Source organism: Dendronephthya gigantea, unplaced genomic scaffold (genome assembly GCF_004324835.1).
Source record: "Dendronephthya gigantea isolate DGI-Jeju-01 unplaced genomic scaffold, DenGig_1.0 000033F, whole genome shotgun sequence".
NCBI lineage: Eukaryota > Metazoa > Cnidaria > Anthozoa > Malacalcyonacea > Nephtheidae > Dendronephthya > Dendronephthya gigantea.
Window position 1 is genome coordinate 1,487,158 of NW_021163043.1, and position 17,772 is coordinate 1,504,929.

At 38.2% G+C, this 17,772-nt stretch overlaps 2 protein-coding genes across 2 annotated transcripts; both read right to left on the minus strand.

Annotated features, from left to right (window-relative positions):
* Positions 1 to 1,887: 1,887 nt before the first annotated feature.
* On the minus strand, positions 1,888 to 16,815 carry LOC114525212 (33 kDa inner dynein arm light chain, axonemal-like). Its single transcript, XM_028546437.1, has 9 exons — positions 16,684 to 16,815; positions 15,402 to 15,550; positions 15,066 to 15,147; positions 14,324 to 14,411; positions 13,370 to 13,427; positions 12,981 to 13,037; positions 7,943 to 8,006; positions 2,529 to 2,693; positions 1,888 to 2,078 (listed from the first exon to the last, which is right to left on the minus strand). Exons 1-9 carry the CDS (start codon positions 16,762 to 16,764, stop codon positions 2,040 to 2,042), a joined length of 783 nt encoding a protein of 260 aa, XP_028402238.1. The 5' UTR covers positions 16,765 to 16,815; the 3' UTR covers positions 1,888 to 2,039.
* LOC114525211 (protein ALP1-like) lies at positions 5,112 to 6,263 on the minus strand. The gene has a single exon (XM_028546436.1). It carries the CDS (start codon positions 6,231 to 6,233, stop codon positions 5,166 to 5,168), a length of 1,068 nt encoding a protein of 355 aa, XP_028402237.1. The 5' UTR covers positions 6,234 to 6,263; the 3' UTR covers positions 5,112 to 5,165.
* Positions 16,816 to 17,772: the final 957 nt, after the last annotated feature.

Here is a 17,772-nt window from a genome sequence, read left to right on the forward strand (position 1 = left end):
ATCACGTCATCACCGCAAAAAAACACATTAAAGTTGTCGACATTAAAGTTTAGCGCGTTGACATTACTGATGCGAGATAAAGTTTTTGCCTGATCATGAACATTGGCCGGAATAGATGCTTTAAATATAACGAAATATTCTCACAGTACACACGGTATTAGTACACATGGGGTCGGTACCTACCTACACGAGATTGACGATAGCAATAGTCCTGTAATTTTGTAGCCAGACCACGTAAGTATACTCACGTCAGTTACCTGGTGTAATTACTGCGTCGCGCACTGCGCGAACGCAGTCTTAAATTGCCGTCGGTGTTTTGTTTTGTTTTTTTTTTGTGTTTTTTACGTTTTCGACCCGGTCTACCTGGCCGCGCAGGCTAACTAAGATAGTCGTATTTTGAACTCGTTTGATTTCGTATCGAAATATTTTCGTGCTAAACACACTTCAAATAGTAATCTAAGCCTAGTAACCCCCACAAAAGAAATATTTTACTGAAACAAAAAATTGAAAAAGTTTGTTGTCGCCGGGATTCGAACTCGGGTCGTGCGAACCAAAAGCAGGAAACAGCATGCACGATACACGTCATATAAAATAACACGTACACGAGTCGCTGTGCATGGCCGATAGCGCAGGAAATCTAGACGTCTGTCGTTCGAGAAAATACGCACAGGTAATCATAATGCTGGGACTTGTCTTGTTTGATATGCTCACTCTGCATACACTAGCACACACTGATCATGGTAAACCTGCACTGAAACGGGTTTACAGACAACGATCACATGAATCATGAAAGCCTTGTATGCCATGAAAGCCTTGTATGCTATGAAAGCCTTGTATATACCATTCTATGCCATTTTTCAATCAAACCGCACTTTCCTTTAAAGGGTAAAAACGGCCAGACCGATCCTATTGAATTTCAGTACAAACTGATTCCCAGAGTACATTATTCCAAACTCAGCCTTATTCACGTATATCGTTAGCTACATATGCCTAGCACCTATAATGCAGTTTTACCCGTATATTCTGTACGAAGTGCTCTATTTACTAGAAAACCTAAGAAAGAAACATTTTTCTAAAGGAATAAATATTGACAGGAAATGGGGCACAGTTGCATGCAACGATTAGCGCGACGCAGTAGCCGCCAGAATAGGCGTCTTGTTTGGAATAAAAAAGGAGGCAATAATTTTTTAAGGTTACTCCTATGGATTCACGAAGGCTATAGGCCCATTTCAAAATTGCAAAAAAAAAACATTTTCGAAGCCGAAAGCCGCCCATTGCGAGATAAAGTTTTTGCCTGATCATGAACATTGGCCGGAATAGATGCTTTAAATATACCGAAATATTCTCACAGTACACTAACACACGGTATTAGTACACATGGAGTCGGTATCTACGCGAGATTGACGATAGCAATAGTCCTGTAATTTTCATGGTGATAAGTAAATTAGCTTGTAACTAGATCACGTAAGTATACTCACGTCAGTTACCTGGTGTAATTACAAGCTAATTTACTTGTAGAAATTGACTTTTAAAAGAATGAATCGATCATTATAGGTAGATATTTACTGTACACATGAACATCACAGTGAAACAAGATCAGTTATCCAAGAACAACGTAAATTACCAGCCTCGTACCCAGGCGCTTTAAGGAAAAAACATATAACGTTGCAAACCACCCAAACACCCCCGCGCGCTCACTTTTTTCCAGCTGACCTCTATAGAATAGCTGAATGCAACGTTACATATTTCACTACTAAAGCGCCTGGGTACGAGGCTGGTCAATTACATATCAACAACAAAGGCAATGGATCACGCTTCGACAATATGTTGATATGAACCAGTAAGGCTAGTGCCGGGTTGAAAATTTGAACCAACCCATCAGGTGAGGTAAAACTAAATTATAATTCATTACCATAACGATTATGTTAATATAATACATGAACAACGAATGATATCCGAAAGTAAACAAATTTAGGGTTTGAACCATTATATCATACATTTCTTACAATGTTCAAGTCTGTTTTTTCCAAAATGATGTTCTATTTCTTGGTTGGCGCAATGATTCCTTCAAGTTGGGTCTAAAACAGTAGAGTTAGTAAACGTAAAACACAACTCCTGACATTGGCATAGACATTTGATGCGGAAAATTTCGCCCAGGTTATACGTCGCATTTTGGTCGCGTCAAATGCAATTGAAACCATATATAATAAGCTTCACTATCGTCTTATTATAACGTTCGAATTGCATTCGACGCAACCAAAGTGTGACGTATAACCTAGGCAGGCCTTAAGCCTTTTTTCCACTAGGCGGCATTTTGCGCACGGAGCGGAATTTTTTTGTTCTTCTCACATTATAGTTCTGTATGAAAGCCTGCAGATAATGAAAAATTCCGCTCCGCGCGCAAAATTCCCCTAAGTGGAAAACAGCTCTTACGCCCTGGCTGTATATAGCTTTCGAACGGCTGAACATGTCTATTTGTGGACAAAATGTGTCTGTTGTGTACTCGTTGACTAGATCATAATTCATACCTTCAACTGCTGATTAGTCCGTTTCAGGAACTGAATTTCCTCAGCGTGTTTCTTTTCTTCAATGGTACGACGTTCAGCTTCGCGCTTTTCAATCGCATCGCACTTCGCTTTCAGCTCGTTCACTTGCCTTTCCAACTCTTTCTTGTCGTTGTCCAGCTCTTCAATCTAAGCATCACATATAATTTTTTTGGTATAAAGCACCATCATTTCATAACCGGGCCAGCCGTATATACATGCATGCATGGGTGACTGTTTGCAGCAAAAGGGCACTGAAAAAGATCTCATATGATTTCCCGCTTTGAAGTCAGTAATATTGAAATAAATTCTTGTTTTAATAATTCCCATAAAACTTTATGAAAACCAGCTCTCATTTTCGTAGATCTAGAAACTCCCAAAAGTTGGGCGTTTTTAGAATCTTTTCTGTTCCATTTTTGTTGGCTATAGAAGTAATATTTGATCATTTGATAGCAATGCCTCTTTTGGTATAAATTTCGTAGAAAAGTGAACTGATTTTCTAGAATATCGAACTAAATCCTATGTTTTATTCGATTTCTTTATATCCAGGTGATCTCAAATGGCCGAAAAGAACTCGCACAAATGAAGTAAAAATCTATTTCTCGGTTGAAACAACTTAAAGCGGAAGTTAGAGTTACGGTTCTCCGCATCGGTTACGCTCACAACAATGTGAAGACTCCTGGGGTCGGTTGTATCAAGCCCGTTTAGCTTAAACGGTGAATAAGTCAAAATTAAATAACACGCTTAAGCCTGGTTTTCATCACTCGCAGATAGTCGGCGATGCACGCCGATATCAAAATTACGACAGATGCCGAGCATCGTAATTGGTGAAAACCGCTCATCGTAATACATCTGCAACAATCTGCGACAGTCCCCGACGATCGTAGCAAAACAAAAAAAATTGTTTTGTTACGACGATCGGCGTTTGTCGCAGATCGGCTGCGACTGATAAAACCATGAAAACCGCATCTGCGGACCTCGGCGACAATCGTAAAATGCTAATCATCCTAATTTCGAACCTAGTGTTCCAATTTGCCCCGCCTTCTTGTCCAAAATGGCGGAACCTTCAGAAAATGTTTTTGACGACGATGTCAAATTTATGGAACTTGTACAAAAGTTTCCTACAGTTTATAATCGACGTTTGAAAGAATTTAAAGATAGAAATAAAAAGTCCAATTGCTGGAAAGCAATCGCAGAAAAAGTTGGTCAACCAATAGATCAGGTCAAGCGCAGGTATGAAACCATACGAACACAATTTGGAAAGTATTTGAAATCTAGAAAAGGAAGATCAGGATGTGGCAGTGGTGATATAATACCATTAGATCCAAAATATGAGCATTTGCGATGGCTGAGTAACTATATCGTAAACAGAGCAAGTTCAGGAAACTTCAGAGCTGTTACACCTGTGACACCTGTGACAATTGACGACACTTTTTCTGAGGATTCAAATGATGAAAGCACTGATCATCCTACACCGTCATCAGAGAAAGATGAGGAAGATGAAGATTACCTGAATATATTGAATCCTGATCATAAGACAATGGATCAGTCAGTTGCTGAAGCATCATCCAATGACAAGCCAGTAAAACCATGGATGAAAAAAGAAAGCAGAAAGAGACAGCTTGAGAAAACAGATGCCCAGCTGAATAAAGCAATGACTAATCTTAGTGAGACAATTACTTTGCACAAAAGGTCTGCAAAAGAAAAGAAGATGGATGAAGATGAGTATTATCTATTGAGTTTAGCCAATCGCCTAAGGAACCTTGATCGAAGGCAGAAAGCAATAGTGAGAAGTTCCATTGAAAAGGTGTTCCTTGATGCTGAGCTTGGATGTTGCAGTACACCCCAACAACCTCAACTGGGAAATTATATGCAATTTCCCCCTCAAGGACTAGACACCCAAACCATGTATTGGTCTGGTGCAAACTTGAATGCTTCAAGTTCAAGCTCTTGAAATTTATTTGGACTTGGATGAACAGTTGGGTTAAAATAATGTAAAGAAAGTTTTCATCTTCAACTAACTTTGACATTGGTCTTGTTTTTTCATGTATTTAAATTAACATTATTTGTTGGCATGTATATTGTCAATTTATTATTGCACTTATGCATTTTGTTACAATTTTTGCTGATGAAAATTAAAAATCATTTGGTTGTGACCTTTATTATTCATGTTGTTTGTCTTAAACATAGTATACTAATATATTTATAAAAGATATAAACTATATATGGTGACCAAAACTATTGTAATATCCCATAACAATATAATAGCTAGACCCTGTTGGGACCCTCAAGTGTATAAGTGTTTGACATTCTTATGCATGATAACAGTAAACATTTTTTGTATCCACAAATGAATTTTATTACCAAACATTTACACTTCACAAATATGAATAGCAACATTTAATTTTTTAACTCAAACATGATAACCCACAACATGCCCCTCTTCTCTAGCAAATTTAAAATGTTTTGTATTTTGCATTTTATAAGTTGTTTTAATCTCCACAGGCAAAAATTTTCAAACAAGTCATTCAAATTTTAACAACAAGTGACTTTAATAGCTTTGTGGGGTTTTGTGGGACATCCTTTTGAAAATTATATTAGTAAATTATCTGTTTATAATTGTCAAAAACTATTAACATAAGCTTGCTGCCAACTCAATGACCCTTCTTGGCTGTTAAAGTACTTTTTAAATAAATCTTGAGTCTGTTTTGCACCTGCAGAGGATCTGTTAAATGCACGGCCTGTTGCTGTTGGGAGTAATGCTCCTTCATTAACCACCAATGACCGCCAATCACCTTGTATGATCTTACCGGAACTATCCTCTGAATCTACAAACCCAGTCGGAATATACCGAGCATTGTCTGTAAGTCTTAGGTAGTTATGAAGACAAAGACAAGCTTTTACTATGTTGTCTACCAAGGTAGGATTAGCTTTAATGGGTTTGAGGAAAATGCGCCATCTTGCTGATAAAATGCCAAAAGCATTCTCTATTGTCCTTCTAGCTCTGCTGAGCCTGTAGTTAAAGATTGCCTGTGTTTCAGTTAAACCTTTTCCAGGAAATGGTTTCATTAGCCATTTTTTCAAACCAAATATTTCATCTGCAATTATTACATGTGGAAGAACATGGCCATGTGTTGATTTGGCAGGTGGGATGTCTATTTCATTATTTATGAAAGCTCGTCCCATTTCAGAGTTGTTGAATATTTGGGCGTCATTATCTTTTCCATAATTCCCAACGTCCACTAGTGTGAAACAATACTTTGCATCGCACATGGCCATCAGAACAATGCTGAAAAAACCTTTATAATTGAAGTACTCCGATCCACTATAACCTGGGCATTCAATGGCGATGTGCTTACCATCAAGGGCCCCAAGGCAATTTGGAAAATCCCATTCTTTGAAAAATCCTTCACCAATTTTCATCCAATCCTGTTGGTTTTGAGGGGCTTTGAGATATATGTCATTTAAAGCACACCAAATCGCTTCACATGTTTCTTTAATAATGTTATTGACAGTGGTCCTTCCAACTCGAAAGTTAAAGGACAAAGACTGTTGAGACTCTCCGCTTGCCAGGTAACGAAGCGTTATCGTTAGTCTTTCAGAGGCTGAGATCGGTTCACGACCCCTACAGCTCTTTGTTATGTGGGGTGCAATAAGCTGAAGTAAATTTTCAAATCGATCAGGGCTCATTCTCAGGAATCTGAAGGAAAAACATGTGTTGAAGATAAAACCTAATTCAGTTCATGCACAATTTAGCACTGCACTTCACCTTTTCACTCACACTCAATTACCTCTTTGGACTCTGCTCACCTAAATTTAGTAAATTACACCAGTTTAATACCTGAAGAAATATTCGCGATCGTGAAATCTGAGCTCTTGTACGAGAGTGTTGTACTGCCCGAGTGTTTTGCGCCGTTCGAATATTTGCCGCACCCAAAAACGCTTCTTCTTGTATGGTTTCCGTTGTAAAAGTTGTTTTTTTCTTCGCAAAAGTGTTATGACCAGTAATAAATTGGCCTGTATTACAAGCATATCGTCAAGAGCGTCCACCATTTTGTATGCACTTTGGCGATTGGCGCCTCAATTTGGATTTGCCGCGCCAAGGAACCGACAAACTGCGATGATGAAAACCGCCTTTCTGCGATACTCGCCGATTGCTGCCAAGTCAGCATCGCCGAGCATCGGCGTCTATCTGCGAGTGGTGAAAACCAGGCTTTACATCCCTCTTGAATGAGTCAACTTGAATATTATGCACTGAATATGTAGTTGTAAACAGTATCTTTGCATTAAGGTTAAAAACATTTACTTTGCTTCTTAAATAAAACGATAGACTTACTTTTCTATCATTGAACTTAACCACCGTTTAAGCTAAACAGGCTTGATACAACCGGCCCCAGATGTATAAATGTCGCATGTTGGAATTTTTCAGAACATAAACTTTAATTAATACATATTTTACCTGAATAGTGTTAGATATTCAAACGGCAATCGTATTTCAAAAATACAAAAGTACAGAAGGTCAAAATGTAGACCAACAGTTTGTTTACATACGAACTTGACTTCCACTTTAGTAGTCAGCTTAAACAAGTGACTTTTTGACAACACGTATGTTGACCAAATCAAAATCCTCGATTAAACTTACTAATATCTCATGAAATATACTTTATTTCGGTTTCAAATTTATGTCAGAGCTATATCGTTCTTATAACTCAACAAATTCACAAAATTTAGACCTGTTTGAGATTTGAATTCTTAAAGATGATGTAAAGTCCGTTCTGAGCATATATTCTGCGCATAACAATGTTTGTTTACGTTGGTTATATAATCTTTACATGACGTATGAGTCGTTATAATTTTATTATTTTCTTCTCGCTCGACGGGCTGTGATCTGTGATGAATATGCTTATTTTTTATTATATTTTGAAGAAAATATTGTTATATTTTGAAGAAAATATAAAGCGAAGCTTGTAAATAAACCAGCCGTTATTTAAAACGTTATATATTTGTGATTGTAGGACAAGCGAGAAGGTGGCGTCTGTAGCGACAACAAATAGCCTCGCCATTTCGGGCCTTATTCAACAAATAAATTCTTGGAGCATTCCTTTCAGCATAATATTGCTTTTTTCTAGCAGCTTTATGATAAGATAAGTTATCGTCGTGACTCGCAATTCGAGCCTCTTCGCCTTGCGACATAAAATAAAATAATTTTGCTCCCGAACTGCCGTTTGTAATACAACGCGTTAATATCGCATATCATTAACATTCCAAAAGTTGCTCCTCCACTGATGGAATGTGTTGATGCGCGGAATATATGCGCAGAACGGACTTTACCTCATCTTTAACAAAACTGTATAATTGTAGTTTTTTGCTGTCTATCTACTCGCCACTTCGCCACTTACCTTCTGTTCCATATCAGCCTTCCCTTGTTCTGCCTGTAAAGCCTTTCGCATGCCAAAAGCAACACTGCAACACAATGAATTAACTATGTATAATACAATATAACCAAGGAGCAGCGTGGCAGCGTCTTCAAACAACTTAGCATCAAATGTGGTATAACAACTGCCTAAATAGACAAAACACTTCTCGACGTTTCGACCTGAGGGCCTTCGTCAGGAGAGTTAGTATGAAAATGTTTTTCATAGTTCATTAAATAATTTTCACACTAACTCTCCTGACGAAGGCCCTCAGGTCGAAACGTCGAGAAGTGTTTTGTCTATTTAGGCAGTTGTTATACCACATTTGATGCTAAGTATGTATAATACATATTAATATACATTATAGTCGTAAAAGCAATTTGATTGCCTAATAGTTGACAGATAAATCGCGCAATCAAGCAAAATTAAGTTATAGCAGATAACTGAGTTATCTGTAAGTCAGCCTGCGTTGGTTAACAAGCGGTATTCATTTAAATGTATTTATGTATTCATAATTGATGTGTTTTTGAATGTTGCTATTAAATAAGGTTTTTTATTCGTTAATACTATGTTTACTATTCTTCAAATGTATAATAAAACATTGAATTCGGTTTTTGTGATATGCAGAGTTATCAAGGTCTCGGTAAGCGTTATCAGCCCTGCCTTGATAACTCTGCATATCACAAAAACCTCATCCAATAATTGTTTAATGTATTTAATAGTGTTTTAACACATATGATATAGAACACACACGCGAACTGAAAGTGTATAAATGTGTTATATTGATTTCTGCATGCAATGGCAAAATAATTTAAAGAAATAAGTTGCATTTTAAGAAACCATGCAGTGCAAGCTCAGAAATACAACATGCCTGAAATTTGAGTTTTTATTACATATGAAAACACTTATTAAAATGTTTTTCTTGTAAATTTTCTTCATGATATAAACAAAATACTTAATGGTTTCCGTGTTTGGATGGCCTCATCCGGCCATCCGTATTTCGCTTTTACAAATAGCAAAATCAAAATAGTCTCTCAAGTTTCATTTCAAAAAGCGAATTAAATTTCCGTGTTTGGATGGCCTGATCTAAACACGGGCTTCCGATAAATCAGAGCACATGTTATATACATGTTATTTTACAATAGTGTTTGAATGAAGTAAAAATCACTGTGCAAGTTTGTTCAGGCAATGGGCCATTTAAATCTTTTTAACTTAATTTAAAACTACATATAGGAAAATATATATCGGGTTTTACAGCCGAAAAGGGCACCTCAAAATTAGCTATAATCTCGCTACGCTCGATCGCTCAAGCTCGCTCGGTCGCTCAACTAGGGTCGACCCCCAGCGTCGCTAGCTGCAGGCCATATCACCCTAATCGGGAACCTGCGCACAGGTAAGTTGCTAGTTATATCACGTGTTGTATTCACTTTGGGCATATTTCGTTTCATCTTCGAACTTCGAAGCAGTAAAGTAGAATCAATAAAGCGATCAAAATGCTAGCAAGTGCTATCTTTATCTTTACACTCATTACACATACAACTAACTGCACACGCCGAGCAGAGTAAGCCTGCACTAAAGGATTTCAAGCAGTTTCGAAATGGGCTGTTGTGTGTTTCTCCTGCTTTCAACATGCGACTATAGTTCGGTATATTGTTCATTTTTATTATTAAAGAACATTTACGACACAAAATTTGCATAGCTGGGCTAACTACGCCGCTATGAACGACGCGATCATATAACGCCTAGTAGGCGTCTTGTTAATTTGAAAACAAACAGTATGTAACTGCAAGATTAAGACCTACCGAATCACGGCTCACGAAGCGAGCGATTATATTCGGCAGCGAGAAGGGGCGTGGAGTTTAATTAAAAAGGTTCCAAACAAACAATGACCAAGACAGCGTTCACACGGTACCGGATGCGCTCGTCTCGACATCCTCGTTTGTCGTTATGAAGCAATCGTGATTAGTAAATGCTTATCAACTTGATAGATTTGGTCATACTTATTCAGCCATGTGTTGGACATTAAAAATTTCACTGTCTTTTATTAACTTCAAAATTCGAGCTGTTCCCATCGCAATCCGGTACCCAAATTAAATAAACGTACAGTACTACAGCTATTCAGTTCTGTTCAGCCAGATTAACTATTCAGTTCAGCCACAATCCATGCACGCATCTGACACGTGGGCGACACAAGCTAGCTTGCCACTTGAGCTCTTGACGAAGTGCTGTCACTTTATGGACCTATGGCACTCTTTAAAAAGATTTAGTCCTATTTTTACCTTCAGCAACGGCCAACAAAACTGCATGCATGAATTTCGACGTTTTTAAACGAAAGTTACAAAATAGTTCCCCCCCCCCCGTTGCCACGTCGTACCAAACAACCATTCTATATTAATAAATACGGTCAAGAATCGTGCTGAGGTTTAACAATCGCGACACGAGTTTTTTATGAGCGTTTTCATGTTTAATAAGTGGTATGCAAATTCCGCAACATTTGAATGGCAGTGATCTCACGACATCTCATACCATTTATCCTCCATAACAATGACCACAGTGTTTCATGTTTGTTGTTTATAATCTTCCAATTTCTTTGTTCCTATTGCCATATACATTCTGGCAAAACTGTAAACAGGTCAATGTGCAGATCCTCGGACATTAGTCAACAAAAGGATATCGTTTGACCTTTCGTCAGGGGTGACAAAACATCGGTGATTGTACATGGTCATTGCTCAAAATATCCAGTTATTCCGGCTTTTTTTTGCAATCGTGTCACTACAGAGATCTGTCAACATGTTGGAAGAAATTATAGCCATGTTTCTGTCAATGTTCTCGCTGTTTTTACACGAAACCCCACGTGTCTCTTTCCGAGAAGAGGTTGATCAGGAAGCTAACTCTAACGAGAGCAGGCCCTCGGAGGAACATCAATGGCCGCCATATATCAACAAAGAGTATGAAAACTCAGATAACAACAACGAATGGAATTCGACGCCCTTTGAAATCGTTAACCAAAGTTCAGCACCCTATCGCAGGCTTAGTGACCTCACATCAGGTCGTTTCGGTTATTTGGAATCCATTTCCAGAAGCGTAACGACAAGTCTAAGTATGACAATTGCTATCGTGGCGCCAACCGCCCTCACGATGGCATATTTATATCTGGATTTGAAGACCACCGATAACTGCAGAGAATGGCAACATCACAACCACACTGTGCCGTCGGCTGTTAAAAGACTTCGGGTAATTGGGGACAGCCTTGAAGCAATGGTAACGAACCTATGGTTCCCATCAACAACTGCGGTGCTATTCGGTTGGAAGGTTTTCAAAACGAAATACTTCTCAACTTTTTATGTGTCTGTGATCTTTGGACTAATGGTAATAATCTATTACCTATTATTACTAGCATTTGGGGTATACGACACGCACATCTATTATAGATATCCTACAAATGTTCTTTTCCTGACGGGGATAATCGTTTCTGGCATGGTTTTATGGCACAATATTCGATACCGCGGACAGACTGTATCCTATTCTAATTTTCATATATTTGTGCTAGTATCGATGGAATTTCTTGTCTGTTCTTTGCTGTCGTTCGTTTACAGATACGCCATAGTTCCCTTCTTCAATAGAACTAAGAAAGCCGAATACAAGTTCATGATCGCGGCTATGGCACCCGCGTTGACCATCATTCCTGCTGCAATCTGCAGACACATTGCGCTGAGACGAAGTTCCGAGGTTGTACATCCCAGCCGGAGTTTTGTACTAGCGTACTTTGTCCGGGGCGGCGTGATTTACCTATACCGAACGATGCAAGCGGACTTTACTGACATTTGGCTGTTCGTCGGTCTTTCGTTGTTCGCGAGCGTTTTGAACTTTTTGAAGAAAGCGAGCCATCGTATAAGATTCAAAATGTGGAGATGCATCATCGCGCGGTTGCAGCGAACGATTTGTTGCAAAAGACTTAACGAAATGCCATGCAATACACCGCACAATAGGCGATTAAGGGCGGATTTAGAAATTCAAGATATGCTTTTCGAGTACAGCACGTTGGTTCTGAGCCAAGGATACTTCGTACTGTATTTTGTTGAGAGTTTTGAGTTGTCCGTTTCGCTCATTTTTTACGAGGCTTTGAGAAACACTGCTATTGGTATCGCTATTGACTTCTTTTTTAACGTGCTGTCCATTTTTGTGCAAATCCATTATTACAATATTCCAATTGGCCGCGTGTGGACGAAGTACTGGAAACGACATTTGCTGGCTAACCTCATCCTCGTCATGGTGATTGTGTCCTACTTTAGCCCAGTCCTCTTGTCCGTCTTTCACGCGCGCGTTGTGGCAACTGGTGCGAGGCAGGGAACTTACGTAGTAAAAAACTGTACTCTATTTTGAACTGGAACACTGGCCATAAAGACGAAGATTTAAACTAGTGCAGTAAATTAATCAGTACCGTTAGAAAGAACATTTCGAAGTTTTAGGTTTGGTCGCAAAATTTGGTTGCAAATACCCAGCAAAATACAAAAAATACAATCCGCAGAAATAGATCTTACGTATTACAATATTCTAGATCTAATTATATCTCTCATATAGCAAATAGATCTTACATATTACGTTTTAACAAGCCGGATAGACGCAGCTTTTTAAAGTGTTGTGATTAATTATGTAACAAGGCAATTTTCAGCAACTTAATTTGATTGGTTGTTGGGGGAAAGCGGGCCAAACACGTTGCAGCCATCATGGAAGCAAATTTTGAATGATGTGATTTCCCAGAAAATTCCAGTTTTGTTAGAAAAAATCCACTTCAGGTAATAAATATAGGCAAATATTCATATGTTCACGATCAGCATTATTAGTTTTTGAGATTGATTGTTTTTACGGTCCGCTAACACGAATATATGAATATTTTTCCCCTCCCCCGCTTAAATGATCTTCCGCAGCGCATATGTCGGTAAAACACAAAGTTGAATAGCGCTGGTTTGGCGTTTGCCGTAAACGTCAATATCAAGGTCACTAATCTTCAACACCGCCTTACCTGCTTTCATAAAGCGTTTGATAAGCAGCGATTGTCATTCGTATTTCATCTCGTACTCTGTAATGTAAAAAGATAGAATGAAGAGGGATGGATTCAGTGTGGTTTTGTAGCGGAAAGAGAGAGGCACAGGCCAACCGCAGCCCGTATAAAGCCCGTTTTCCACTAGGCGAATTCATATATTCGCGCGACGCGAAGCGATATCTAAATTCCGGCGATGTAATTGGTTGGCGAAAAATTTCGCCGCGAAAAAGTAGAATCGGTTCCTACTTTATATCTGTTTGCATGAATACGTTGGCTTAGTGAAAAACATGCTTAAGGTAGGGTGGAAACACCAGCAGCTCTTGGACCTTAGTCAGTTAGTCTAAGGGGTTTGTGCAAAATTTAATTACCTTAGGAGAAGTAATCCTCGCTCAGCGCAGTTGATTGTGACCTGACGAATTAGTTCATCTAAACAAACAAAAAACTATCAAATATATATATATTTGGTGTCAGGACTGTACGCAGAATTTTTCAGCCGGGTTGGGAAGTGATGTTCCTTGGCTGGGGACCACTGCAGCGCCGACAACGCGAACCGCTTTGCCCTTGGGAATCATTTTTATAAACATGACATTGCATACAACTTTTTCTATGAAGTTGAACTTTTTCTATGGGGCCAGCTGACCCCCTCCCTTTTCCCCACCGCTGTGTTCGGCCTTGTTTGTTGTTTTAACTTTTCTTCCTTTAACCATGGAAACCATGTATACATTCCCGGTATTCATATCCTACTAGATTAAAATCCACTATGTCATTTTTTGAGATAGATGTATATTATGACCCAAAAAGAAACCAAAAGGAATTTTCTCCAAACATATCTTGACTGACTATGAGCTGATTGATGTTACTGTCAGAAACTCATATGGGGCTTCCAAATGGTACAAGGTTCACATTAAATAACTTTAACTTGAATGGAGATCAATTATGGCACAGCATCACATGCACTTGAACTAGTTGCTCGGACTCCTGGCACAATCAAGACACTAATGTACATTACAGTACATGTTCTAATATATACATGGCCAAAGATTGATCAGGTTGTCGCATCAGGAGTGAACAATGTTGTGCTGCACCCTGGGAACAGTATTGTTAACAATGTTGTTGAAGCTTGTTGAATCATCAATGTTGATGCAATCACGATGCAATGTTGTTGTAACAAGTTGCATCAACATTGATGATTCAACAAGCTTCAACAACATTGTTAACAGTACTGTTTGCAGGGTGCAGCACAACATTGTTCACTCCTGTTTTTAACAACTTGCATCAACATGATTTTTACGCCTGTAGTGCAATGCTTGATTAAAGCTCACCAAAGCATTGAGAGTACAGTTCTCTTCTCACAGGACAAATACCAGTCTCCCTTGCTTGTCTTTGCTGAAGGCGCATGTCCAATTGTTCCTGAAGTTTAAAATATCAAATACTTTAAGCACAGCCTACTTGATGCGGGCCAGTGTAGATGCTGTGCCTTTTATGAGGCAAATCTAATGCCAATGATCTTTCAGTTATTTGTTCAAAATCATTTGCATTGAGTACAGCTCATGAGATTAAGCATGATGCATGCCCATGCAGCTGCATTCATGCACTTTTGTACCAATCTACAAGACTATTTCGCATATGCTATACAGAGATAAACAAAAGGTGTGCATAACCCCCACTGAAAATTCAACCACTCAGTCCTGGTAGGCAATTAAAAGTCCCAAATCTTGAATGCTACGACATTGAATACAATCCAGTTTAAAAAAATAATATCTCCATACTCCAGAGTGACCCCAATTACTTTGTACCCTTCTCTAGTTCAACCAACCATATTCTATGTCTTTGTGGTAGTCCATTGATTTTATTCATAAATCAATAACCATGCACAATTTATTGAGTTTCTAACTAACAGCGTAACTAGAACGATAATCAGGGTGTGTTCACTCCTATGTTCAGTTCTGCCCAAAGGATTTCTATTGTAAAATAATGCACTTCAAAGAAATTTGATGGGCAGAACTGCATAAATACAAACACCACCCCCCAATGCAATTATCATGCTAGGTTCCTGTTTCTAACCTGTAAATTCACAACATCAAGTCTTGTTGCAGGTGTGCTTGATACTTGTTGAACCCACAGCTGGCCATTTTCTGTCCATTCTCTAATGAAAATTGTGTTATCAAACTATTTAAAATTTGCTGTTATATACTAAAAGACAACTTGGTACTATGTTAAGGCTATAATGTTAATGGCAGAAAAATATAGAAATATTGATTTTCATTTTTATATATCAGGTTTTTTTCTATACAATAATATCTTAATTACTGCAGTTTACTGGTACTATAAGAATAGATGGGCCATTAAATACTGCAGAGCTGCAATTATGATGTTGGTACCATAAAATAGACCATATACCTTGGTGGTAAAATGGAATTGAGGATCTCCTCTGTTTGCTGATTCTTGCTTTGAACATCATTAGCAGTTATTTTTGTTGTCTTGGGAGGAGGTGGTATAGGACTGCTTCCATTCACATCTTGTTTCTGGCTAACTTTCAATGGCCGGGACTAAATAATGATAGCAAATATTGCCTGATGGAAGTCTATGGAGGTCAGTGGCCGGTTGTATAAAACTCCTAAATTACATTTTGCATTGTTGAATCCCAGTTAACTCAGAAATACATGATTCTGATTGGCCAATTCTGTCCTTAAATGTTGACAGTTAACTAGTATTTTATACAACTGGCCTCAGGTCTATATGTACATATAGTTGTAAACAAATGGTTTGTTTACATTTTGAACTTCTATATAATTTATACTGTGTGAAATATGATGTGCTGTCTAGATATCTAATCAGGTTTGCTGTGCTTCAAAAATAAACATGAACTAGACTTTACGCTAAATTTAGGTAAATTTAATATCAAAGAGCCCTTGCATTAATTGTTACATTAGCATGACTAATGACCTGACTTTCACTTTAAATTTTATCAGCTAATTAAAGGTTGGTGTCCCACAAAGTAAATCATTCCTTTTCCCATTTCTTTCCACATGGCCTTTCTCACATGGCCTTTGCATGAACTTTATCAAAGGGCAAAATTATTGACATTGGCAACAGGCTGCTTAAAAATACTGAAAGATGGAGGTATATTTCAGTCATTCATCCTAACTTGATCATGGCCTATTCTGCCTAGTTAAAATTTTGATACTTCCAAAGAACACAAACATGTCATAGTTCAAATTGATTTACTATAAAATGTTAGGATGTAACCACAAAATAGACTACTCATAATGCTGATGATATTGAAGTCACAATCGTAGGTCTCACATTCTCAGTGGAAATAGCAGAAGGTAAACTCAACATTAAAAAATCGTGAATAACTAACTCCATGCAGCCATCATGCCCTATGACATCTATACTTTGAAAACAACACATAAGTTCTGCAAAATTATCCTTAGGCAAAGTTCATATTAAAGGCAATTCAATCGCCGTTTTAAACTATTTCAAATCGTTAATACAATTTCTCTCCCATTTATAGGGCCTACACATCGTAGAAATCGTTGTAAAACATGCTAAATAAAACACGCTTGACATATATTTAGTCATTTGCACCATGAACAGACGAGAAATTAAGCGCCTTACTGCTACTTTTCTGCCAAAATTTTATGTTTCGACGATCAGAATATGAAAGTTTGAAACTTACCCGCGGTGATTTTTTATCAGTATTTCTGCTCACTAACGCCGGGTTATCGTATTTGACAAGCGATGCGTTTGGAGGAATCATTTTGGCGAAAATAAAACTTTTTAAAACGCTCTAAACGCACAACTCTCAAAATCTGTTTCTCTTTGGCAACAACTAGCCTCTTGTTGCCATAGCGACATGCCGACAACGTTTGGCGCAAAATAACATACGTCAGAAGAAGAACCGTGGTGTTTTGGGGAGTTTGATACCTTTCATTTGCAGATTTTCGGAAAATATTTTGATTTAAAGGGTTTGGGAGGCCTTCCAAATTGAATATTTTCTATGAGTATGTTAACCGTGTTGGCAAAATTGGCAAAATCGTGGTGATAGCTTCCACAAATAGCTATTTTCTTACAGACGTCAAAGTTTTTGTCTGGGTTTCTGTCTACTGTCTGTCTACTGAAAAAGAATTGTCGAGTTAATCTTCAAAAAAATTGAGAAACACTGATGGATATTCATTGAACAAAATAAGGCTATCCGTACCCGTACACCGGAACCCGGGTATCTTAACCTCTGACCTCTCTATTAACTGACGGGTCACGGGTATCTCACAGGGTGATTTGAACGCCATCTATGAAGCTAATTTACAATCTCGAAACCAGAGCCCCCAATAAGTTAAAATTGTAGCCCGCCATGCCGAATAGCCCGAATTGGGCACCAGTGCCAGTCCCTTTCTATTGTTTTTGTTGGTGCGATCGGAAGACAGAAACATTGAAATGGACTGGCACTGGTGCCCGATTCGGCTTCATATTGGCATGGTGGGCGATAGTTCCAGTTCACATATAGAGTTCAGTTAAAAGTATTAAATAAACGATTTTGCTGTGAAATTGAGCATTACATTTGAATGTAGATTAGGAAAACACAAAATAGCGGATTATGCGAATATACTTCCGTTCCAAACAACCGATTTAGAATGATTTGTAAATAGTGAATACATATAGCGTCTTCTGTCATCCAAGGCTCACCAAAATAGACTTGAATTCGTTTATATGGGACAATTTTGACGTTTTCTTGTGGGTGTATCACATTGATATCTTGTTTTGAAAGAGT

What these genes read in the sequence shown, in the direction of transcription:
- LOC114525211 (XM_028546436.1), bottom strand. Translation starts at nt 6,233, where the DNA reads ATGAGCCCTGATCGATTTGAAAATTTACTTCAGCTTATTGCACCCCAC.
- LOC114525212 (XM_028546437.1), bottom strand. Translation starts at nt 16,764, where the DNA reads ATGATTCCTCCAAACGCATCGCTTGTCAAATACGATAACCCGGCGTTA. An exon ending in TTGATGTTGTGAATTTACAG is followed by an intron (nt 14,412 to 15,065) that starts GTTAGAAACAGG and finishes TTTAAACTTCAG; the next exon opens with GAACAATTGGACATGCGCCT. An exon ending in GGACTAATCAGCAGTTGAAG is followed by an intron (nt 2,079 to 2,528) that starts GTATGAATTATG and finishes CTACTGTTTTAG; the next exon opens with ACCCAACTTGAAGGAATCAT.